Genomic DNA, 25,146 nt, shown 5'->3' with positions numbered 1-25,146 from the left:
CCTATGACGCTGGCTGTTAATTATGCACGCCTCTGAAACGGCGTTAAGATTTATAGGCACGCCTGCGTTCGCACCTCCACTCCCCCGTTTCCAGTGACCTGCCACTGTTACCATCCACAAATGGCTTGACCTGTCACTCATTCGGCTGGGCTGTCTATGCTGGGCGAACGAGTGCTTTGGATCGCTCGTACAAGTTTGCGCACGCGTAATACGATGTATGCGCAGATTTCAAACCATCGCTCGCTCCGAGCGGGTCTGAATCAGGCCCAATATCCACATGACAAGAAGGCAAACTTTTACTGTGTTGTAAATTGATTTAACTCCCATGTTCCAGGAGACTTCATTATACATCATATATACATATAAGTTAGTGAGTAACAAAACATCTCCCATTAATAGCCTGTCTGGCTACATTTCCCCGGTGAATTGGTTTTGCATGTACGTTAAGGACTTCTCAAATCGGTCTCTTGCAATATTTGTCAACTCCTAGAGGTGCAATCGCACATTCCTTGGCACAGGCACTGGCAAAAGCCGTAGACCAGACAGACCGTCAGGCTGGAGGGGACAAGGCTGACGCACACAATCCCGAGCGTCACTTTCTGAATCACAAGCAGATAAATCCCAAGGGGCAGAGACCCGAAGTAAAAAAAGCCCAGGAGCCAGACTAGTATCCTTGGGATATGGTTACACAGTTTGGAAAACAGGTCATAGTCCGTTTGGCCATGTGAGCTTATGGACGCGGAGTCCATGCTATGTTCTGTGTAGAAGTCAGAGATGGTATTTTGACTTGTAGTCCTAGTGGAATCCCTTTGCACTTCCATTATTGTGATCACTAAGCAGTTAGAAGAGCCATGAGAGGGGCTAGAAGAGGACAGAGTTTTGGGCGTTAAGACCACTTCGTTGCTGTCTGAATTGCAAAGCGCTCTCTCCACCAGCTTTGACAAAATGTTGGTGTCATCCGGGAGCCCCGCGACCTCCTCTTCCTGCAGTTCGGTCTCGTTGCGGCAGAAGGGGCAGCTGATGCATGGAGATCCACCTGCTATGTTGAGGATCTTGGACAGACATCTCGCACAGACGCGGTGAAGGCAGTCTAAGATCTTAGGCTTGCGGCTGTGATTGTTGAATTTCTGGTAACATATCTTACACTCCAGCTCGTCCGTCGTCAGCGTTTCCTCTGCGCTCATCTTTTGACTGGGCGGGCAGCTGAAAAATAAGCCAGATGTTACACCAAATCGAATTTACCATATACGCTGGTAATTAAAGGGGCCTACATACAGTAATGGTAATCAATGTGTGAGCTAATCCAGTATTCATGAGAATGCAGCCTACAGCATAAAGTCACTGAGCACCAATGACATCATTGAGGTAGCGGTTTTGTGGGCTGGACCACTGCGCCAATGCATCGTACATATCCACTAAGTAGCAGTTATGTCACCATATTAACCAAAAGGCTCCATGCTCTGCTCACAGACTATATCACTCCACTGTGATTTGGTGACTGGTAGTTATCACATCCTCTGTAGCCTTAAAGAATAATCGTTGTACAAAGATAATAAAGTAAAAACCTAACAGTAGTGGTGGCCACGTACAAATTCTGTTTTCTGAATTTCATCGTAGCCGACAAAATGGCTGCCTCCGCTAGAAACACGTTGCTATTATCACAAGCATTCGCTATTCTACAGTCGGGTTTTTAGAAGTGGAGCTGTTGTCCATAGCAACCTATCAGATTCTAGCTAATATCTTCTAGAAGGTGCTAGATAAATAAGTACAATCTGATTGGTTGCTATGGGCAACATCTCCACTTCTAAAAACCCGCAGTTTAATACATATACCCCTAAGATCCCATCTGGTATTAAACTGGATGTAAGAGGATCTTTCACATACAGATGTGTCCTTACTTTAGCTTTGCTGAAATTGCGCCAAAAGGCCCATTTATCTCGCGCCAGGGTGATGGATTTAGTGGCACGCCATGTTATTGGCTGATCTGCAAGTGCAGAGTTGCCAGTGTGCCGCTTGTAATATGCCAGTTCTCATAAAAGGTTCCGATTTGCAAACATTCATAGGAAAATAGCAAAAAAAATAAATAAAAAGATTAGTCATAATTGTCTTTGCTAATATTCTGCTAATCAAGATTGCTTCTATCCATGGGGGCGATTCAATTCAACGCGAATTGAATAGCGCCTGGAGCCAGCTCCCGGAGCTATTCAATTCAGTGCCCTGTGTGGTCGGAGAATGCCGGTTATCGCTGTCATTGCGCCTTAACAAGGGTGTTAAGGCGCGGTAACCGCCATTCTCTGACCAAAGTGCCGGGCGCGTGGCTGTTAGCGACGCGCTATGCAGAAGAACAGCCGCACACCCGGCACTTTGGTCAGATTTCTCTTTGCATCCCCAGGGGGGTGCGAGAAAAAATCCTTAGCACGCCCAAACAGTGCGGTGTATTGAATAGCTTCGGGAGCCCCTCCCGTCGCTATTCAATAGTGCGTTGAATTGAATTCCCCCCATAAGACTAACAGTGCGGCTAAACATGGAAGTTCATGTTGTCATACATGTAATACAACAATCTAATACGGGACACATAACAAAGTACAAATGTTTGCTAATATTCTGTATTTGTATTTGCTTATATTCTAGGTTTTGCTACTTTTTTTGCTAATTTTATGCAATTCTTTTGCTTTTTTTTGTTAGCTAGGAATGTATGATATTGAAAACGCTATGTTAAGTATAGGGCAGTGGTACCGATGTCTGAATACATGGATTGCTTTTATGAGAGTATGCCAAAGCCTTGCAAAACCTAAGCGTGTGATGGCGTCCTTAATGGAGCACCCCACCTCACGCCACTCTATGAATGTGTCGCACTGAGAGCAAAGTTAAATAAGGACGTGTCGAGATGCATGTAACACCCGATCTTCCCTTCTGCTCCTACCCTCTGTCCTGTGTTCTCCTGGGATACCCTTCTCCTTCCACTTCTGTAGCTTGCCTCCAGTCCTATCCCCCCCGTCATGCTGCAGCCCTGTCCTCTTCCATCACAAGATCTATCGTCTCATCTCCTCAGATACTCTGTGCTGCTGTGAATATTTTCATGATCTGATTGGCTACACGTTGTTCTAACCTAGTCAAAAGCAGTTTAGGAACTAGTTTTGCAGTGCACTGCTGGTGATATATACTGTCCAACATACATGCACACACAGTGCAGAATACATTTTATTTTACCATATTTGGGACTGGAAGACCTCTCCTCGCCAGTCAATTGCAGATTATTTATGATCTTGGGGAATTAAAGATTCCCTCTTACCGTCAATAACCGCCTTTTATTGACTCCGCCCAATGCGCCTTGCCCAGGTAGCACACTACCACCACCAAACTCCTACAATCGACGATTGGAACCGCTTCCACCCAGGCTCCTAAATTTGCACCTGGAACCACTTCTCCCAGGCTCCTAGGTCGGCACCTGGAACGGCTTACTTCTGGGTATGTGTGGGCACGCTGCTGTAACACTTCCTGGATAGTGTCCGCTAACTTCCACTGGTCCCTCACCATGGACCAGTCTCTGCATGGTAGCTGGCAGAGGGCTTTAGCTAGGAGACACCAGGCTCAATCCAGAACAGCCGGAGAACGGAATAGGGTTTTGCGCTATTTTGGTGGTTACAGGAAACAAGTAGATGTATTGTCCTAAAGGCAAGATGTTTATTGCTCAATGTCTTCAAACAGCATACAGTTATTCGTCAGCAGTACAGACCTATCCGAGAGTCAGTGGATATGTAAAATTCAGGCTCACATGCTCCATCTTTATAGCAAGAGCACACGATACAGCTCTGCCCCACCCTGACCTCTAGGGCAACTATTTCACAACATAAAAATTAATGAATATTAAATTTCACAGGAACTGGTAAATTGCATTAATCCTTCCAAATATCTATGCATCAAACCAGTTTGGCTCTCCCAATCTTAACGGCTTCAGTTCTTAGGAAGTTCCCCCCCCCCCCCCCCCAAACCTGCTGGACAATTTACATAGAAGCACACAGGAGACTCCCTAGTCTGCATTGCAAAGAGGCTTGTTTAGTTCAATTACCATATCCCTTCCTATGTCAATACGGCAATTCCTTATACAATAAAATACTCTTGAATCACATTCCTGTACGTGCATAGTCTATACATTTAAAATACATTTCCACAACCATGCACAGCGCATTAAATATAACCTTGTAAAACACATTATTACATTTACAGTACACGGTGCCTAGCGCCAATAAAACATTCGAAAATTGTCGCTCTGCGCATATATGTCCATTCAAAGATGGCACCGTGGCACGAGGATTAACCCTTTCAGTGCCGCAGCCGCCATTTTAAACACGTGTGTCGGGTCTCCGGTCACAATATAGCATTCTCCTATATATAAACTATTTAGTTTTCTGCTGTTAGTTGGGGAAATACTGTATATCACACCTTCTAAGACGAATGGAGAAGTTACCCCTAGCAACCAATCATTTTCTAACTGTCATTTCTCTTGCACAACCTGTAAAATGACATTTAGAAGCTGATTGGTTGCTATGTTCAACTGGTCCACTTGGTTGCTATGGGCAACTGGTGCACTTTGTCTTCTCCGAGATTGTGTTGTTTTCCAAGTAATGGAAATTCGCCATTCTTTACAGGGCAGCATTTCCTGCTCAACACATATCTTAATGGAATAGATTAAAAATAAAAAGTGTATTTCCCATGAAAGTTAAGTGACAAACCATTCATTACAGCTCTATTACCTGTGATCTCATGCAGCAAACAGGTTGATGCGTTTCTATTTGAATGGCACTGTCATCATCTTGGATCATATTGCAGGCATACTATTTCATACATGTTCATGGACCGTATTACCTGCACCTAACAAACACACAGAGACAAAGCGCAGCTCAGTACTTTGGACGTACACACATTCGGGCATATTTATCAGTGTCCTTTGATATAAAAAAAAAAAAAGGTACATAATTAAGGGGGAGATTGAATTCAGCGGGAGTTGAATAGCGCTGCGATGTTGGTGCCCGAGCTATTCAATACAGCGTGCTGTTAGTCCGTCTATTACAAGTTAAGCTGGAGAGTGGCGGATCTCACAACTAAACACCCAGGTGAAGTCGCGAGAACCGGCATTAGCCGGCTAAAGTTATGGCTGTGAGACTGTTAGCGCTGTGCTAAGCCGGAAATCAGCCTCGCGGCCGGCACTGTAGTCGGATTTCTCCTTGCACCCCCAGGAGGGTACGAGAAGAAATCATTTTATCGCCCTAACAGCATGGTGAATTGAATATTTCCGGGAGCTCCCTCCTGGTGCTATTCAACTCCCGCCACCTAGATGTTTTAAATAGTCTCAAAATAAAATAAAGGAAAAATGAGAGAACCACACCGACAAAACTTTGCTACGATTTGCAGGATTGCGAATGTACAGTAATTGCTGGAGAGGCGTATCTATAATGGGTGCATGATGTACGGTGCACACGGGCGCCTGGGTCCATGGGGGGTCCCACGTCGACTGGAGAGGTACTACACAAAACGCGGGAAAAATGGCCGCCTCGGCCATTTTCCTGGCATTCTGTGCATGAGCAGTAGGGAAATCACCGGAAAAATGGCGTCTGCTGTACCATTTTCCCAGTGGCATGCGCAGTAGACTAGTGCCTGGAGTCTACTGGGGGCTGTCTTAATACGCCCCTGAATTGCTGGTCACTGTGGTGTGAAATAAAAAATTCTAAATAGAACATTTCAAATGCAGCTTTATATATGTATCCTTCTGTGCTGCATAAACAACAATTTCATCCAGTCCCATTCCTCATAAATTACATGTGGCTTTCCAGCTGTGAAACTACAAGTCCCAGGATACCTTCCCACCGAACAGCTGGTAAAGGGATTTGCAGTTGGAGAGAGAGCCACAGGTTGGTCAGGCCTAATATAAAACATAGGGATCTGTTATCCAGTCTAGAATGCTTGAGAATTAGGGTTTTCCATAAATTGGATTACCATGACTAATATATGCTAAATTGCATTTATATATGGCCCCACCTCCACCCCAAAAAAGAAACCGAACACTAGTTTACATAACCACACCCACTTTTAAAATTAAATAACTCGAAGCACTGCCTATATAAAGTCTTTAGCCAATGCTATAGACCTCTTCGTGAATAGCTGGGGTAGTGATGTCATCTGCAGGCTATACATAAAATACATATTAAAAGGTAATATTATAGATACCTCCGGCAGCATAGATGTGCACATTAGGCAAGCTGGGTCCCAACCCGGCACTAATAGAGTAACCTACTACTTTACTATTTTCTCTTCGCTGGGACAGGGGCTTTTGATAAATTGCCCCAAAAAAGTCATTCTGTGTTACGGTGAGAAGAAATGCTACCTGCTGCCACCAATGACAAATATGCCCCTAAAACCACTCTTACTGTTTAGACACGCTTTCATTCTGCCACACGGACACATTGAATTTAAAACATCTCAAATTTTTCTTTGGTAACTTATCATGAATATAAGCTGTTTATTAATGTGTGTCTTAGGTGGACTGGTCAGTTGACGCTTTAAGTACTGGTTTAGTAATACCCAGCAGTGGAAACGTTCTAAGGACCTCATTCAGAGCCGATCGCAAAATGCGAGCGCTTGCTCTGAATGAGGGCGGCCGCTTCTTTAAAATCCGGCCTCCTGGCCGCTCGCTAAGCTGTGGGTGACCACCCACAGTTTTAGCAAGTGACCAGGTGATGGTTGCGATGATCGGTCTCGCCTCCCGCAAGCCCCAGTTAGCTTCCTGCTCTAACAGAGCAGGAAGCTACCTACTGACTTCACTGCTGATGTCAGTAGGGCGCCTACAAACGGCAGGTGTGGAACGCCTCCGCCTACAAAACGGGGCAAGCTGTCGATCAACATTGACAGCCGCCCCTTTTATAGCGAGCACTGAGACCGCTGCGCGTGCGCAGGGCCTCACCATCAACCCGCTTGTGAGCGCATAGGCGCTTGCGAGCGGGTCTGAAATAGGTCCTAAGTCTCCAAATTAGTTATTTATTGTGAAAAATGGTATTGCTAGAGGTCCTAAAATAAAGACGCCTACCTGATTACAAGTCCGCCAAGTGCCTTAGTCACATATTAGTTCCTGCGTGCAGACCTGAAAGCTTCCTGTAAGCAGTAAAGGGCTATGTCAATTTTCAACTTTGCCAGTTATAAGAAGCAATTGCAGAAAATGTCTTGTTCTATTTCAGAAGTAATTAATACCAGGAAAGTAAGGGGAACAGACTAGAGTCCAGGTAACTGGTGTGTTCCCTGAACCTCAACTTCCTCATGAGTTTTCTAAGACGGTCAAGCAAGTAGCTGGAACAGTGATATCCAGTTATTATCACAGTACTGGGCGGATTGGGATTCGGGTCAGTTGGGCTAGCTGTGACGACTGGGACGTTGATAAAACTAGATGGCTGCATAATACTACCCTTCACGCAGACCGGTACCAATAGGGAAGATCTCACTTGATGCTTGGAGATGGCAGTAGCAGTGTGTAGCTTTGCAGGTGTTGATAACTGAGAGTTTACAGAGGTTGATCAGTATCAGTATAAAGCCGCGTATCCACTTGCAGATATAAATGAACGATAACTACATCATTATTGTTCAATCGCTCATTAATCGTGCACAAATCGTACAGTTTAATGTTGGAAACGACCAGCGATGCGCACTCCCGCTGGTCGTTTCCGACATTAATCATCGCCTGAACATGAGGGTCAATCTGCCGATAACGACATATTGGCTATGTGGGAAGGTGCCTGCAGTGAATGATATATCGGTCAGTGTAGGCACTACAGGGGATGAGGAACGACTGTACGATTACAATGTTGTAATCGTACCGTCATTCCACTATCTGCAAGTGGATACGCGGCGTTATAGTAGTAATGCTGATTTGTAAAATGCAGGGATACATAAAGCAGGAATGCAGAATAACATGATTGCACAATGCAGAATAGCAATGCGTTACTATCATGTAGGAAGTAAGGAGCTCATTCAGACCCGGACGCTAAGCTGCGCTCTCACGCAGCTAAAAGGGGCTGTCTGGTGCAAGGACGCCCTCTATGTCTTAGAGAGCGATGGCAGAGCGAACGCACGCCGGAGTATAAAGCCGTCCACTTTTCTTAGCACACATCATCTCCAGGAAGTGTGTGATTAATCGGTAACATCGAGAGCCATGGGAGCTGCACGCAGCGCTTGAGGAAGACCCTACCCCACCGCAAGCACTGCGATCGATCAGTGCTGGCTAAAATACAACCAAGTGATGTGTACAATGACACTTCTTTGCTAATTATTGTACACCCCTAAAACGCCGTTTGGACGCCCAGACACGCCTGCGTTCGCACATCCACTCCCCCGTTCACAACCTCCTTACCCTGTTACCACCCACGGTGCTCTCTGTCATTCAAAGTAGCGTCCAGTCTGTGTCCTACGAGCGCTCAATTCCCGACCGCAATGAGTGATTCACGCATGCGCATATTTACGCATGCGCAAATGTGCGATTATCGGCCATAGCGTGCGTTTGCAGCTTAGCGTCTGGGTCTGAATCAGGCCCTAAGTCTCTTTTGTTGGTCCATTATGGTGTACTGGGGGAATTTCTAGTCTAGATTCACATCTCCTTTACATGCAGCTTTGATGGACCAATAAATTGATTTGAGAAACTACCGTTCTGTGGGTCTGATTCAGAGCCGCTCGTAAGCGGCCGCTCGTTCGCTCCGAGCGATGTTCGCACATCTGCGCATGCGTATGGGTTTTAGTACGCATGCGCGAACCAGTCAGTGCGGCCGAAAATCGTGTGCTCACAATATAGCGAATGCCTGATAATTTGAGTGACAGGATGAGGCGTATGTGGTTGGTAACAGGGGAAGGTGCTTGAAAACGGGGAGTGGAGATCCGAACGCAGGCGTGCCAAAAGTTCAAAACGGGCGTTTTAAGGGTGTGCATAATTAACAAAGCAGCGTCATTGACCACGTCAGTTGGTTGTTTTTTAGCCTGAACTGCTCGCATGATTGCGGTAGGAAAATCCAGCCACAAGAATAGCGAGCAGTTCATACGCCGTTCGATGTACTCGATTAATCTAATAAATAGCGGACATGACGTATGATGCGAGCGGCCAGGGGGCCTTTGTTTCAAAATGACGACCGCATGTTTCGGACGCTCGTTCAGACATAGAGGCGTCAACAGACCGCAAAGAGCGAACGGTTAATTTAAATAGCCACCCCCTTTTTCTGAACGAGCGAGCGCAAATAGCGTCCGGCTCTGAATCAGACCCTGTGTCTCACTGGGGATAGCAGTAGCAGCGTATGTCTGTGCAGGTGATAACAGAGAGTTTGGAGAGGTGGATTAGCACCCACATAAGTGTACTAATGTTGATTTGCAAAATTTTAGATATGCAAGATGCAGGATAAACAAAGCAGGCATTCAGGATTGCTTCATGCAGGGTAGCAGGATTGCACGTGGACTGGAGCAGCGGAAACTGCTGAGGAGGGTGCTGGCCTTGCTGCAGTTACTGGGCATCTAACAAGTAAGGTAGAGAAGAACCTCGGTGGCAGCTATAGACACTGCTGGACCTGGTAACGGGGCCCCGTTAATTGGTGTAAGACAGTTATTATCAATACTATGTTTACTAAATAAAGTAAAATAGTAATACTGTCTAATCTTTTGTAATTTAAAAAAACCCAGTAATTAGTCATTATAATTGGCAGGAGGTAAATGGAACATGGTTTGTAAATCTATTTCGTGCTCAGTCTGTGCCGCAGCATCAACCATTGTCAGAATCATTGATCCCTATAGTAAACCCAGCGTCGGCTGCAGGTGTAGCTAAACATCCTGGCAATTCAGTGTTGACTGATCTGATGCTGATCACAGCGACGAATGATCTCTATAATGACAGCCAGAAGTTCAGTTACCACGGCTGAGTCTGAGCATAGAGCCGGCACCTTCCCATCCTTATCTAATCATCTACAGCCACATCAAGAAACATCTGGTGTCACAGGATGAGGTCCTGCATGTCCCAGGCGGTATATGTACTGTACCAGAAATGAGGACGCCGGTGTCACACGTGTGCAAACAGACAGAAACATATGGAGTGTGAGATTCATGTTACTCATTGATTATATAGAGTATTCCACAACCTGTTAGTTGTTCAGCATATGTTATTAATTACAGAGTGCATACAGTGCATCACGTTACAGTGTACACATTAGTGTCTGTCTAAAAAAAAAAAAAAAAAGTAATCTAAATCCACAATACGGATAATTACACATGGAAACGCTAAATAATTGTGCAGCGTATTAAGCTTCGCAAAACCGCACATCATAGGCAGAATTTGTTTTAGAAGGGGCTTTGCTAGGCAGCTCCTTAACAAGCTGGTCGGGTACCCTGTGCTGGCCCCGCCCCCTGAGCGCATTACATCATGACGTCACGCAGAGGGGAGTGGGGCCTCTACGCCCCCCCGCAAGTAAGGGACTATCTGCATGCGCCCAAAAGAGGGGCACGGCCTCACAACACATAGGGTATCCGTATCGCCATATAATGCAGACAGCGTTGCAGTGAGCGCTATATAATGCAGACAGTGTCGCAGTAAGCTCCATATAATGCAGAGAACATCAGTGATCTACACATAAGATATAACACATAATATGAGCACACCCCAAAACACATACACATAAAATTAATACACACCCCTACACACACTACATTAATACACCATCCCCGCCACAGACCATATTAAAACTTCTATATCGTCCCTTCATTTTCTCTGATTCAGCTAATTTATATCTTCCCTCCATTTCCTCTCATCCCTCCATGCTAAGAAGAATCCAAAAAACATATGAAGTACAGGTGATTGCAATCCATCCACCATGATGTCTGTGGGTACCTAGGGGTAAATTTACTGAAGTGAGAGTTTTTAGTGGAGGTGTTGCCCATAGCAACCAGATTCTAGCTATTATCTTCTAGAAGGTGCTAGTTAAATGTTAAGTATAATCTGATTGGTTGCTATGGGCAACATCTCATTTCTAAAAACTCTCACTTTTAGTAAATTTACACCTTATAGTCTGGGAGATGCTTCAGGAAGAACCAAGGCGTCTACCACCTCCATCCAGATTTATATATACAGGGTCCAGTCTTTAACCCACATATACAGCAACTACATTTTAGTAACTGAATGGGAATTGGTCAGAGATAAAGGATAATCAGATATAAAATACAATGTTTACTGCGCTTGTTATTAATATTTGATAACCAATATAGGAAAAATCAATATGAAACCGTTTGCTCTCTATTAATAAACAGGAGGCTTTAAATAGAAAATACCATTTAATGGTTTAATTGTTAAAACATAGACAAATAGTTAAGATGTAATATAAAAACAATTACTACGCATATACACATACCAATTATATATGACGGGATCCTAGCAGCTGGAGATTAGATATAATGGGCGGAATTCAATTTTTTTCGCGGCCCGGATCTCCCGTCTAAAGTGACGGGAGATCGTGGGCCGCTATTCAATTGTGCCAGCTTTACGTGCTGATCGCGCCCAAGTGGTCGGGTTTAGCCGCGTAAATCAGCTAACCCCGACCAAAGTGCTGGGCGCAATCGCGAAAAGTGCCGTTTGGGCGCCTAAACAGGTCACTTTTTGCCGATTTCAGCCCGCACCCCTCTGGGGCTGCGAGCTAAAATGGAGCGCTGGCAGCTGATCGCGCCCGACAGGAGCAACAATTGAATAGCTCTGTCCGGCGCGATGAGGTCTGGAAACAATTGAATTCCACCGAGAATGTCTATTTGTTCAATTTGGATTCCAAGCCACATGAAAACAAAGGTTACTTTGTTTCTATGTAACATTCCACAATTGAAAAGTATCAATTCAGTAAAGCATAACTCAGTTCAAGATCCTCACTTTATAATGCATGCCGGTTGTTTAATACACAGCCGTCAATTGTGATTGATAGACACTGACGTTCCACTGTTACGGTGTGTTAGTCGGAAAGCTTCTAATAATATTTTCACCTCAGTCTATGGCCCTCATTCAGAGCCGTTCGCTATTTTCATTCGTTCGTTCAAAAACAAGGGGTGGCTATGCAAATGATCCGTTCGCACATTGCAGTCTGTTCACACCTCTAAGTCTGAACGAGCGAGCGAAACATACACTCGTTTATTTGATAAAAACGCCCCCTGGCCACTCGCACCATACGTCATGTCCGCTATTTATTAGATTAATCGAGTACATCGAACAGGATATGAACTGCTCGCTATTGTGGTTGGTTTTTTCAACCGCTATTTTGCGAGCAGTTCTGAATTAAAAAAAACCAAGTGACGTGGTCATTGACGCTGCTGTATTAATTATGCACACCCATAAAACGCCTGTTTTGACCTTTTGGCACGCCTGCGTTCGGATCTCCACTCCCCGTTTTCAAGCACCTTCCCCTGTTACCACCCACATACGCCTCATTCTGTCACTCAAAATAGCAGGCACTCGCTATATTGCGTACAAATGATTTTCGGCCGCACTGACTGGTTCGCGCATGCGTACTAAAAACCGTACGCATGCGCAGATGTGTGAACATCGCTCGGAACGAGCGTACTGCCGCTAGCGAGTGGCTCTGAATGAGGGCCTATGTTCACTGGTTTCCTATCGTACACAATTGTATATAATGCAAGTGTCATTACTTGGTACCTGCCACTGCTTCTGCATATGCTGTGAATTATCCAGATCCACTTACTGAGCAGCCAGGAAAGAGACCGCTAACAGCCGCCGCACTCGGGGCCTGATTCAGACCCGTTCACAAGCGGGTCGATGGTGGCCCAGTGCGCATGCACAAGACGGAGTCGGCTCCGTCGTGCACATGCGCGAGACCCGGATAGCAACGGGCAATCCGTCACTCCGGGTCTCGTACCAAAGGGGGCGTGCTGTCGATGTTGAGTGACAGCACGCCCCCTTTGGTGGGCGGTCCAGGGGCGTGGCTGCCCAGACGGAGGCGTTCCCATGGGAACACCTACCGTCTGGAGCCGGCCCCACTGACATCACAAGTGATGTCAGTGGGAGTGCTCTCGGCTCTGTTAGAGCCGAAAGCACTCTGGGGCTTGCGGCAACGAGACCCTACCACAAGGGTCTCGTCGCAAGCCCGATGGTCTTGACCATCGCGACCATCTTCCTGGCCGTTCGTTATAGCTGTGGGTGGTCACCCACAGCTATGCGAGCGGCCAGGAGGCCGCTGTAAAAAACCAGAGGGCCGGCCCTGATTCAGAGCGAGCGCTCTGTCAGAGCGTCCGGCTCTGAATCAGGCCCTCTGCTCTAGGATTCACTCCCACTTCCAGCCGCAACTCCCTGTGGGGTAAGGAGCACGAGCCAGAACGGACCTCAGCGTGGCCACGCCAATTACAGCGATACGTTCAGGGTGATACAATCGTGTACAATAGGATACCAGCTAACAATGACTGGGGTAAAATTATTATTTGAAGCTTTCCTTCTAACACTCCGTAACACTGGAGCAAACAGTTTTATGTAGATTTTTCCTATATTGGTTATCAAATATCAATACCAAGCGCAGTAATCATTTAATTTTATATCGTTTGCTTGAGATCGTATTTCTCTAGGGTCTCAACTAGTCACAAATTACTTTCAGCAAGCATTGAACATAGGGCCTGATTCAGACCCGCTCGCAAGCGGGTCAATGGCCGGGCAGTGCGCACGCGCGAGCCTTGGAGCGAGAGAGAAATCACTCGCTCCTGGGGCTCATAACAAAACGGGGCGGTTGTCGATGTTGATTGACAGCTCGCCCCGTTTTGTAGGCGGGTCTGGGGGATGGCTGGCCAAACGGAGGCGTTCCCGAAGGAACGCCTGCCATTTGGGGGCGGCCCTGCTGACATCACAAGTAATGTCAGTAGTGAGCTTCCTGCTCTATTAGAGCAGGAAGCTCACTGGGGCTTGCGGGAACGAGACCCTACCACAAGGGTCTCGTCGCGACCATCACCTGGTCCCTCGCAAAAGCTGTGGGTGGCCACCCACAGCTTAGCGAGCGGCCTGGAGGCCGGCCAATAAAAAAAAAAACATGCGCCCAGATTCAGAGCGAACGCCCACAAAGAGCGTCCGGCTCTGAATCAGACCCAAATTCAGGAATTGCAGTGACCCACTGCTTAGCTTGTTTTTTTCTTGTATACAGGATAATCAGAGTCTCTAATCACCACACTCTTGCATGCAAGAAAGAAGAACTGTTTGATAGTATATTATAGTGTTTGGAAGAGATTGTATGGTGTGAAGCCAAAACAAAGCTAACCAAGGCAACCATTACACACGTATATACTAACCTATTTCTACCCCCTAACCCTAATCCTCCCTTAGGGGTGCCTAACCCTAACCTTCCCCTCCAGTGCCTAAACCTAATCCACCCTTCCCCGCCACCTAAACCTAAGTCCCCTGGGGTGCGTGCCTAACCCTAAGTCCCCCCGGGGGTGCCTAACGCTAACCCCCCCTTTGCCTAGCCTAAACCTAACCTCCGAGGGGGGGTGCCTAACCCTAAGTCCCCCCCGGATCCCTAAACCTAACCCTCCCTCCCCCCCCACGGCTATCGGCGACCTGCGTCCCTTCGATCGGGATGCCGGGCGTCGGGCTCCCGGCGTATGTCTAATGACAGGCGTCGCCTGTCTTTAGATCCTTGCCGGGATATGACAGTCTGGAAGCCGGCTTCCCGACTGCATACCAAATTTAGTTCAGAAGAATGAATCCAAAGCAGTGCAGAGAATGTGCCCCTCTACTCGGTCCTTTATGGCTCGGTGGGACCTCAGTCTAGTGCTTAATACTGTGATGAATGCCCCGTGTAATCCTATGCAAGAAGTCTATAAAAGGTGGATGACACTGGTATCAGTTACTTTGACCAGAATGATCAGAGAGTTACAAGACCTGTGGTGCAGGGAAATATGATTAATATCTCCCATGATAAAGTGGTTCTAAGAGACCATTTAATTTTCTTAAATGCAAAAGTTGTATCTTCTGTATATTTCACATTACACAGGAGGCTGTATTGCCACCACCTGTGGATGAAAAGGAGAATAAAGTACAGTTGCTAGATTTGGTTATCGGGGTCCATTATCCTCTACTGACTCTCTGCTTCTGACAAATGTTCTCCCCACAGCCACTTAGGGCCTAATTCAGAGCCACTCGTAAGCAGCAGCTCGTTCGCTCCGAGCAATGTTTGCCCAACTGCGCATGCGTACGGATCGTTATACGCATGCGCGAACCAGTCAGTGCGGCTGAAATTCATGTGCTCGCAAAATAGCGAATGCCTGCTAATTTGAGTGACAGAATGAGGCGTATGTGGGTGGTAACAGGGGAAGGTGCTTGAAAACGGGGAGTGCAGATCCGATCGCAGGCGTGCTTAAAGGTCAAAACGGGCGTTTTATGGGTGTGCATATTTAAAACAGCAGCGTCATTGACCACGTCACTTGGTTTTTTTTAAGCCAGAACTGCTCGCAAAATTGTGGTAGCAAAAACCAACCGCAAGAATAGCGAGCAGTTCATACCCTGTTCGATGTACTCGATTAATCTAATAAATAGCGGACATGACGTAGGATGCGAGCGGCCAGGGGGCGTAGTTTCCCAAAAAACGACCGCAAGTTTTGTACGCTCGTTCAGACCTAGAGACGTGAACAGACCGCAAACAGCGAACGGTTCATTTGAATAGCCACCCCTATTTTCAGGACGAGCGAGCGCTAATTGCGTCCGGCTCTGAATCAGGCCCTTAGACTCTTGATTATGCAGAATATGTAACGTAGTTTTTCTATCTATAGATGAAACCACCAAATTATATTTACCGACAATTCCTTGAAACCCAACGGCAACCCTGATTTCCCACCTATATTGTGTGTTTGCGATATTCTATATTTTTCAGAGCCAGCTTGCGAAGTAAATCAATGACACATGGGAAGAGAAGTAACCATATTTTATATGGTTTCGGGGCACTTTTATGCAGTAAAGTGGCCCATACACGGTGCAATTTTTTTGCACGCTATGGCCGATTTAGATCAATCATGTACATCGTGTGTGATATTTGTACGGTTTATGATTGTACGATTTACGACCTAAATCTGCATCGTAGATCTTAGGGAAAAACAGTAAGATTTCGACCTATCGCGACACACATCGTATGCTGTTTTGCTTGATGAACGATCCGATGTACGAGGTCTTACAAAATCCCTGGCCACTCCACCCCCCCCACTATTTTGTGAGAAATGACGCATCGGTATCGTATGATCGCATGTACAATCGTACACCATTTGACCAAATCGTATAGGGAATTTCAAGGGAAATCGTACAACACATCTTGGCTTTAGTCTCTACCGTAATGCTGGGCACACACTTTGACAACAAATCCGTCAGAGCGACCGATTGGTAAACTATACATCCTTACCAATCGCCCATTCAATATGTCTGGGCTGACTTCACAACTGGGCGAGCATTTAAATTTGCCCCTTCCCGTTGTGATGCCAGTATCGGCAGCCCCCTCGGCTGTGCTGCAGGGTCAGATACAGTATATTGGGTATACACATCTTCCGACGCACTCGCCATACTGTATATCGCCAAGTGTGTACCCACCTTAACCTGAAAGTGAATCTACCCACCAAGGCAATGGCCGCCATGGATTAGTTTAAGGAACAGAAATTATTGGTGAATAGTAGTAGTTGTTTTTCCTCATAACATGGAAACTGTACATTTATTGCTGTTTACCCTGCGGCAATAAAACTGTACCGGGTTCAGCAGTCTCATGAATTCTTATTTTGTTTCTGTGCCAACAAATGCAAACATTCTGCAAAAGGCTACAGCCCTTTGGAAGACATAATGGCAGAAGGGCACTCGCGGGCTGTCACTTGCCATCCTCAAGCACGTCACAATAAGGTCTCGCTGCCTGCAATGACGGCCGGCGTTTCGCTGTGCGATTGTGACATTTTGAATAATTCATGGAAGACACCCAGCAAGCCGGAGGGTAGGTTGGGCCAGCTGGACCCTGACACAAATCTATAGGACTCTCACAGCTGGCTGTATTTACAGATCACTAAGAATTTACTGTAACCGTAATGGTCATGGTCATCTGCATGTGTCACCACTTTGTATCAGACAGGCTGAAATGTGCTTTCTCATTACTTGTCATCTGCTGATCTAAAAGCAGAATGGCTGAAAAGCTTGTGTAAATATTTTTAAAAATGTATTAATAGACTTTGGGGTGTTTTGCCAACAAAATTGATAAAGATTGTAAGCTCTGGTGGTCAGTTCTATAGTACATCAGCTGTAAAAGGTATTTGGTATTAAAAAGGTTCGGGTTCGGCATTATGCCTGAATAACAATAATTTATTAATGACCGTATGGTCCCCGTATGTTTAACTGTCCCACAATCCTTCCTCCACGATTATTACTGGCGAAAAAAATAAATGATGTCTGGTAATGAACAACCAACACAAAATGGAGAAAACTAGATAAAATCGGCATATAAAGTTTGCTCTAATCATAATCGGCCAAGGGAGATACCTGGTAGGTCTGTATGGTGAATACGCACAGCCCGAGTATAACTGCAGCTTGTTTCCCAATGTTTAACATATTTAGGCCCCCATTTACTAACGAGTTTTATCACCAAAACGAGTGATAAATTTAACTGTGTATAATAAATGGTGCTCCAGCCAATCAGCTCCCAACTGTCATTTTTCTAACAGATGACAGTTGGGAGCTGATTGGCTGGAGCACCATTATCATACACAGTGAAATGTATCACTTGTTTTGGTGATAAAACTCATTAGTAAATGAGGCCCTTAGAATTATACCGGAAAGATTTTTAAAAAGCCATTTTATACTCAGGAGCTTGTCGGATAGTAAGAACCTGCCTAGAGAATAAGTACGTGATTGGATTGACAACATATATTACTTACGCATTGACATTTATAAGATGCGCCTCTTTTCAGTTTTTTGTTTTTTTACTGTACTACTTTCGTTTAGAGACAAACAATAAAATCTCTATAGTCATAATAGTTTCTGGCTGTTTTATAAATGTGCCCTGTAGTAAAGTATACGCCGTCACTGACATTATCCCTTCTCTCCAATCAAGTCCGACCATCTGCTCTGTCCAATCAAATCTCATTTTGGTCGTTCAGAACGATCGTTAGGAGAGTTGCGAACAGTCAGGGCAATATGGCCAATGGGATCACGACATGGGTACGTGCCGTGTAGTATACCTTACATTTTGTCATGGTAAGGGAACCTCTTCATATACTGTATGGCATTAGTGCAAGAAACCTTTTCTTGTGGGATCTAGGGTGGCAGTGAAAAGAGTGGAGAACCAGTGGAGGCGATGCCCACAGCAACCAATTGGCTTTGAGGTAAAATTTATTAAGTACATTCTATAAAATGAAAGGTAGAAGCTGATTGGTTGCTTTGGGAAACTTCTCTACTGGCCGCCTTCTCTGAGCTCTGTAAATATTACGTTTCTTTATAGAACATTATTAGTATTATTATTACCATGTACTATCATCATAGCACTAGTGACGTAGCAGTGTGTGGTGGGCCGCAAATTTGTTTTCTCCGTTACTTTGTATGTACTGTAGATAGGATCTTATCCAGCACGGATCGCAAGTCTGCAATCGCACGCACCTGCTCGCTGCGAAAATGTGCTAATGAATGCGATCGCAGTGCAATCGCAGCACTATACCAAGGCGCCCACCACTGTATAGAGCTGGCCACTTCCCATTACATACATCCGCAAGTCAGCGAAAACATCGGTAACATCGGACCCATACGCACAGTTGTGTTTGAGCTGACCCTGACTCACAAACTGCGAAACTTCCTGTCGCCATCTAGAACTCTGGCTACGTATGCCATCGCAAGAACTTAATTATGCACGCCCATGTAACGGCGTTCAAACGCACAGGCACGCCTGCATTCCTTCGACCACCTCCCCCCCTCTCCACCCCCAAACGGTGCTTCTGTCAATCATTTCTTTGTGCTTCTGCGTTCGCATACCTGATCGCAGTGGCTAGCTTGCGCACTGTGTTGCATCACTACAGCGTTCTGGATTTGCAGTGATCTCACAATGAGTGTAACTGATATTGCTTACGATTTGCCCTAAATGACCATCGCTGAGAAATCTGCACTGTGCAGTATGTGACTTGGGTGGAGAAAAGTCTCCACGATAATCCTACAATCTCAGCTATATATTATATATATATATATATTATTTTTTAAAGACAGTTTATTGGATTATTGCAAGAAAATAAAATATTCATACATATGAAGTGTATAGGGGGGTACCCACTTAGCGATTTAACCAAGCGATTGCACGATAACGATGTCATTATCGTTCAATTGCTTGCAAATCGTGCTTGCATCGGGCATGTTTTGGTCGGAAGCGACCAGCGATGCGCGTGCCCGCTGGTCGCTTCCGACATCGCCCGTACATGCTGGTCAACCTGACGATCTCGTCAGGTTCAGCATGTGCGGGGATGAGGGATGTGCCTGGACTGAGCGAGTGAACGTCCAATCTAGGTACATCACTAGATATACAAACGAGAGCACGACCGCAATGTCGTAATCGTGCTCTCGTTTGTATATCTACGAGTGGATACCCGCCTTATAAAAGACGAAAGAGAAATGCAAGTGACAATGTGCATAGGTAATACAAAGAATTCTATGTATAACATAGAAATGTAATTGTGTTTCTGAAAGAACTAATAAAGTGATCAAAAAACACTGCAGAGTATGACTTTTTCTTACATATTATACAATAGTCAATGGTTAAATGAACACATGGAAAAGAAGGTTAATAAAAGACACAAAATAGGAGGGAGGGGTGTGAGGAAGACCAGACAAAAATGTACCAAGCATGTAAATGCAAGAAGATAGAGGGGTCATGTACTAAGCAGTAATAAGAGACAGAGTGAGAAGTGATAAGAAAGTGATAAGGTGCCAGCCAATCAGCTCCCAACTGTCATTTTTCAAACACAGCCTGTGAGATGACAGTTGGGAGCTGATTGGCTGGCACCTTATCACTTACTTATCACTTTTCACTCTGTGTCTTATCACTGCTTAGTACATAGACCCCAGAATGTCAAATTAGTAAAGTATCTCCATGGCTTATGAGGTTTGTCTAGTAATCATTTGTTACTCAACTATATATTTAAAAAAAATTAACTGCACAGATGGCTGCTTGCTTATGCCTCAAGACCCCCCCAGCAAAGCAAGCAGCCACCTGTGGGGGTACTCAGTTGAGGAAAGCGCATTTTAGGACAACCCAATCCTGCCAGTGAGGCCTGTTTTCCAGTCATTCACGGAACCAATTCACCTATTTTATGCTACCCGGCATCAGGCCCAATTTATCTAATACAATCTGAAAGCAGTTACATATATCTGCATTCATTTGTGAATATACTACTTCCATTTATTGCATAAAAATACCATTGTTGCTATTGTTGTCCTTTCATTTTAATGCACAACAGTAATTTGAATCAATGTGTCAGTCACTGAATTATGAAACCTGACAGATCTATTATTTGGTTCCTAGGGGAGCCCTCGTCTAACCAGCAGTCAAGGACGTTGCTTTCCAAAGACATTCATTAATATTAATTTCCTCTATTATAATATTTGACCATGATTCATCCATTATTAATACAGGGGGAGCTTGAAGGAGTGCATTAGCTGTCTGACAAATGTTCTTCAAGAGAGACTAAATTAGCAGCATAATTTGTACAGATTGCTATTAACAGTGCCGGGTATCGCTAAATAGTATCAGTGTCTGATAATTATAGCTGCTATCAGCTCGTGAGCAGCTCATTAGGACGTGTGAGAGTATATGTCCTGGAAGCAGGCGGGCACAGATCATTAAGAGCATCGGGGACAGCTACTGATGAGCGGTTTAGACCCCGCTGCGTCTTTTCACCGTCAGTGGCAGATCCAGGCTCTCTGGGAACATTTTTATTGTTTGTTGTCTGTAGAGAATAATGCTTTTAGTTGTTATTTATTTGATATATTTATTGGACAATCTTAAAGACCTATACTTGTCGTCTTGTTCCAAATAATAACCAGGCCCTCTCCTAGCAGCGAGTTTATCCTACGTCTGTCAGAGGTGATTGCATTAAACCATAAGGGGTATATTTACTAACGTGAGAGCTTTTAGAAGTGGAGATGTTGCCCATAGCGACCAATCAGATTCTACTTAACATTTAACTAGCACCTTCTAGAAGATAATAGCTAGAATCGGATTGGTTGCTATGGGCAACATCACTTCTAAAAGCACTCACTTTAGCAAATATATACGCCCAAGTGTCATTTTATTAAACTATAACGCAGCATGTAAACGCTTTGGCCTGTTACGACCTCTGATCCTCAGGTACAATATTATATATTTTATATATATTACCAGTTATTTATATAGCGCACACATATCCTGCATTCACATCAGTCCCTGCCCCAGTGGAGCTTACAATCTATGGGCCTGATTCAGAGCCACTCTTAAGCGGCAGCTCGTTCGCTCCGAGCGATGTTTGCCATACTGCGCATGCGTATGGATCGTTATACGCATGCGCGAACCAGTCAGTGTGGCCGAAATTCATGTGCTCGCAAAATAGCGAATGCCTGCTAATTTGAGTGACAGGATGAGGCGTATGTGGGTGGTAACAGGAAGGTGCTTGAAAACGGGGAGTGGAGATCCGACCGCAGGCGTGCTTAAAGGTCAAAACGGGCGTTTTATGGGTGTGCATATTTAAAACAGCAGCGTCATTGACCACGTCACTGGGTTTTTTTTTAGCCAGAACTGCTCGCAAAATTGTGGTAGCAAAAACCAACCACAAGAATAGCGAGCAGCGTACTCGATTAATCAAATAAATAGCGGACATGACGTAGGATGCGAGCGGCCAGGGGGCGTAGTTTCCCAAAAACCGACCGCAAGTTTTGTTCGCTCGTTCAGACCTAGAGGCGTGAACAGACCGCAAACAGCGAACGGTTAATTTGAATAGCCACCCCTATTTTCTGGACGAGCGAGCGCAAATAGCGACCAGCTCTGAATCAGGCCCAATGTTTCCTGTCACATGCACACACACATACACACTATGGTTAATTTTTGTTGGGAGCCAATTAACCTACCAGTATATTTTTGGAGTGTGGGAGGAAACCGGAGCACCCGGAGGAAACCCACGCAAGCACAGAGAGAATATACAAACTCCGCACAGTTAGGGCCATGGTGGGAATTGAACCCACGACCTCAGTGCTGTGAGGCAGTTATGCTAACCATTACACCGTCTGTGCTGCCCAATGTTTATGGACGGAATTAATATAGGGTTGATTGGGTTCAGTTCCAATCAATGCATGTCAGATGTGTGGAGTTTGTACGTTCTCCCAGTTTTCATGTGGGTTTCCTCCAGCTTCTCCAGTGTTCTCACACATTCCAAAAAAATTGCAGGTGATTGGTTTTAGAACATAACTGACACGAGTGTATCTGTGTGGTAGAGAATTCAGGCTGTAAGATCTGACCTGCATGATTAAAGCGCTGTGTAATCTGTTGGCGCTAAAATAAAGCATATTTATCTAGCAGCAAACGTTAAACAGTCCAAATTTAATGCAGTCACCAAGACGACACAGTATTACAGTAGTTTAATGCTGTTTGCGTTGCGGATTGTGACGCTGAAATAAGTATATGAAAACAGGTGTCAACGGCGTTTGATGGTTTTATGTTCATTGTCAGACCTATAAATACTGTTTCATGACCACCTGCTACCCGTCATTAAATCACACTTGCAGGTCATCCTTACATTGATGTGTAAATCAACATGTTTTTAATAATCTGTAAATCACTGATCAAAGTCAATATTACAGTTTCAAATGATTTTTAGTACAAAAGTGTGTCACAGTTATCTAGCCCAACCGGCTGGGGATTTAACTCTTTCCTGGAAGGAGAGGTCGCAACCCTGACAAATGTTGACATGCCACTATCCCCCCCCTGGCACCAGACAGGTTAAACATCTACGGCTGGTACTGGTTTATCCGCAGGCTAAATGCTGCCATTCCATCCTACTTGTAGCATGCACTCCACCAGTGAACCAACTGTTAAATGCCGCAGGCTTTACAGTCATTAATAAAATATAGCTGTGGATTTTATATGTGGGCTGCAAACTTAAAGCATCCTCTGTATGTGTCTTTGTGCAGATGTGCAGAATAATGAAAAGGAGAGTGGGTTTTTTTTTGCAGCATAAACCGGTTCTATTAGTAAATGCTCATTGCTTTTTTTTTTAATGAATGCAAATATCCTTTAAGAAAGCAGCCTGTGCAAACTGACCTTGCATCTGATTAAGAACACACGTTGCAGACAAAAGCAATTTCTCTGAGTAGTGGTGAAAAGGACAGTTTTGGGTGTAGGGGCCAGGGAGGGGGGGTGTAAGGTTGCCTAAAGCAGACGTACCTGTCTTAGGGTGTCAGCTGGGCATCACTGAGCAGGAGCTGCCCCCAGGATGGAAACGGACGATGCTTTGCTGCTGTAATCATCCTGGGAACTGCCAGCAGCACTATATACATGTCACTCTTTACTGCTTACAGGTGTACAAGAAAAAGGCTGCCAGCGCGGTGAAAGGCATCGCTCACAGGCTGACGGAGCAGGAGGAAGACTTTGTTGGGAAGGCTGCCCGGTACCAGCGTGAAATGAAGCACCTCCACTGGCTGCTGCAAGACAGGCAGGAAACCCTGGATGAAGTCTTGCAGCAGAAAAGGTAAAGTAGTGACAGAACAAAAACAAACCAATTAGATGTGAGTGGTAGGAGGAGGGCGGCTTGCAGTGCTTTAGGCATCTTCCTTCTCATCCAAGTCCCATCTGCTGGGGATTTGCTCTCTCCCTCCTTACATTCTGTGTCCTATTCATGCAGAAAATGGTGGATTTCCTCCCCCCACCTCCCAAAAGAAATTCTGCTTCCCAAAGATAAGGATCAAGTGGCGACTGCAGAATCTGAGCCTTTACGTAGGACTTGGAGGTGTCGTGTGTGTGTGGTCCGCTGCCTGGCACATGCACATTGCCGCACGTCTCACCGATTGGGCGCTCATGTTACTTTGTGCATGTTCGTTAGGAAGCAACAGAAGGAGAGGACTCCCTTTGATCTAGGGAGCAGTTAATTGGTTGAGTGATGGGAAGGCTGATGTGTACACATGAACGGTGCAGCAGACCTTACTGCATTTATTTTGCGAAATAACACTGAATTTCTTGTGACAAGACTTCGGTGTCTGTACTAAGAGCGGCATGATGGGCGCTGGAACGTAAAGCTCCGTCTCGCTGCAGAATGAACAAACAGTTGTTAAAATTCTGTTGTTACCATTTTCGGCAGGGTGACACCTGGGCGGCTCCTATCTCTAACTGAGGACATATAAGGAGGTCTCTGCGAAATGGTTGGAGCGTTTATTTCTCTCGGCGTAACAGACTGCGCACAGCTCTTTGCATGGAAGTGCGCGAACTGCAATTAGCAAATACCAAATAGATTTTTCTCAGTAATGTAGACGTTGTGCCATCAGGTTACTTATTAAAGAGCCATGCTGTAATACCTAAAACGGTCTTTTTCATTAACACTGGATAGAGAAATTGCCTCTATGTAAGGTTGCTTTGGAATTTAATTTAGACTGCGGCCTCCTGTTCATGGCGTCCATTTACGTATCCCGCCATGTGCCGGGGACAGCCGATGATCGGTTTGATTTTGGGACTGCAGAGTTTGGAATAGGGGCACTGGTTGTGAATTCTCCATATTTGCTATTGCGGATTTTCATCTTGTATCATTTAATTTAAGGTGTCAACATCGCATGAATATGTTTAGAAAAAAGCTTTATTATTGAGGTGTGACCCAAGTAACTCAGCAGTCCTTGGGCAATGTAGTCCTGTAACTGGATGTTTAGCCATTGCAATTATTTCAGCATCTGCACTAATGCAGGGCAACCTCCACAGAACCGCATTAACATCCAGGAAGCGTTCGCACAGCTACACCAAAGTAGATAAAGCGCAGTTGGTTAATAAGAGAGGCGAAATAGGGTACATTGTTATACAGAGGAGAGGAAATGTGTTTGCACTCTATCACCATTACCCTGTAAAAATCCTAAAAGAAGCTGGTACTTCTAAATAAAAA

The 25,146-nt window shown here is 45.2% G+C and overlaps 2 protein-coding genes across 3 annotated transcripts in view; one reads left to right on the top strand and one right to left on the bottom strand.

Annotated features, from left to right (window-relative positions):
* Positions 1–25,146, top strand: part of CEP89 (centrosomal protein 89) — a 163,196-nt gene that overhangs the window by 102,269 nt on the left and 35,781 nt on the right. Inside the window, exon 18 of the mRNA XM_088451086.1 lies at positions 23,585–23,754. Coding sequence (XP_088307212.1) covers positions 23,585–23,754 — 170 coding nt within the window. The remainder of the gene's footprint in view (positions 1–23,584; positions 23,755–25,146) is intronic.
* On the bottom strand, positions 312–24,018 carry LOC148500984 (E3 ubiquitin-protein ligase RNF182-like). 2 transcript variants are annotated; one of them, XM_088451090.1, is made up of 3 exons: positions 23,451–24,018; positions 4,755–4,872; positions 312–1,203 (listed from the first exon to the last, which is right to left on the bottom strand). In XM_088451090.1, the coding sequence occupies exon 3, from the start codon at positions 1,182–1,184 to the stop codon at positions 480–482; it is 705 nt and encodes a 234-aa protein (XP_088307216.1). In that variant the 5' UTR covers positions 1,185–1,203; positions 4,755–4,872; positions 23,451–24,018; the 3' UTR covers positions 312–479. The 2 variants fall into 2 exon arrangements, with proteins under 2 accessions (XP_088307216.1, XP_088307215.1); XM_088451089.1 differs by lacking the exon at positions 4,755–4,872.

Source organism: Taudactylus pleione, unplaced genomic scaffold, assembly GCF_031769625.1.
Source record: "Taudactylus pleione unplaced genomic scaffold, aTauple2 ptg000537l, whole genome shotgun sequence".
NCBI classification, from domain to species: domain Eukaryota; kingdom Metazoa; phylum Chordata; class Amphibia; order Anura; family Myobatrachidae; genus Taudactylus; species Taudactylus pleione.
Note: the sequence above shows the minus strand (reverse complement) of the source record. Positions and strands in the feature narration are given on the sequence as shown.

Coding starts and splice junctions, on each gene's coding strand:
- LOC148500984 (XM_088451090.1), bottom strand. CDS start 1,184: ATGAGCGCAGAGGAAACGCTGACGACGGACGAGCTGGAGTGTAAGATA.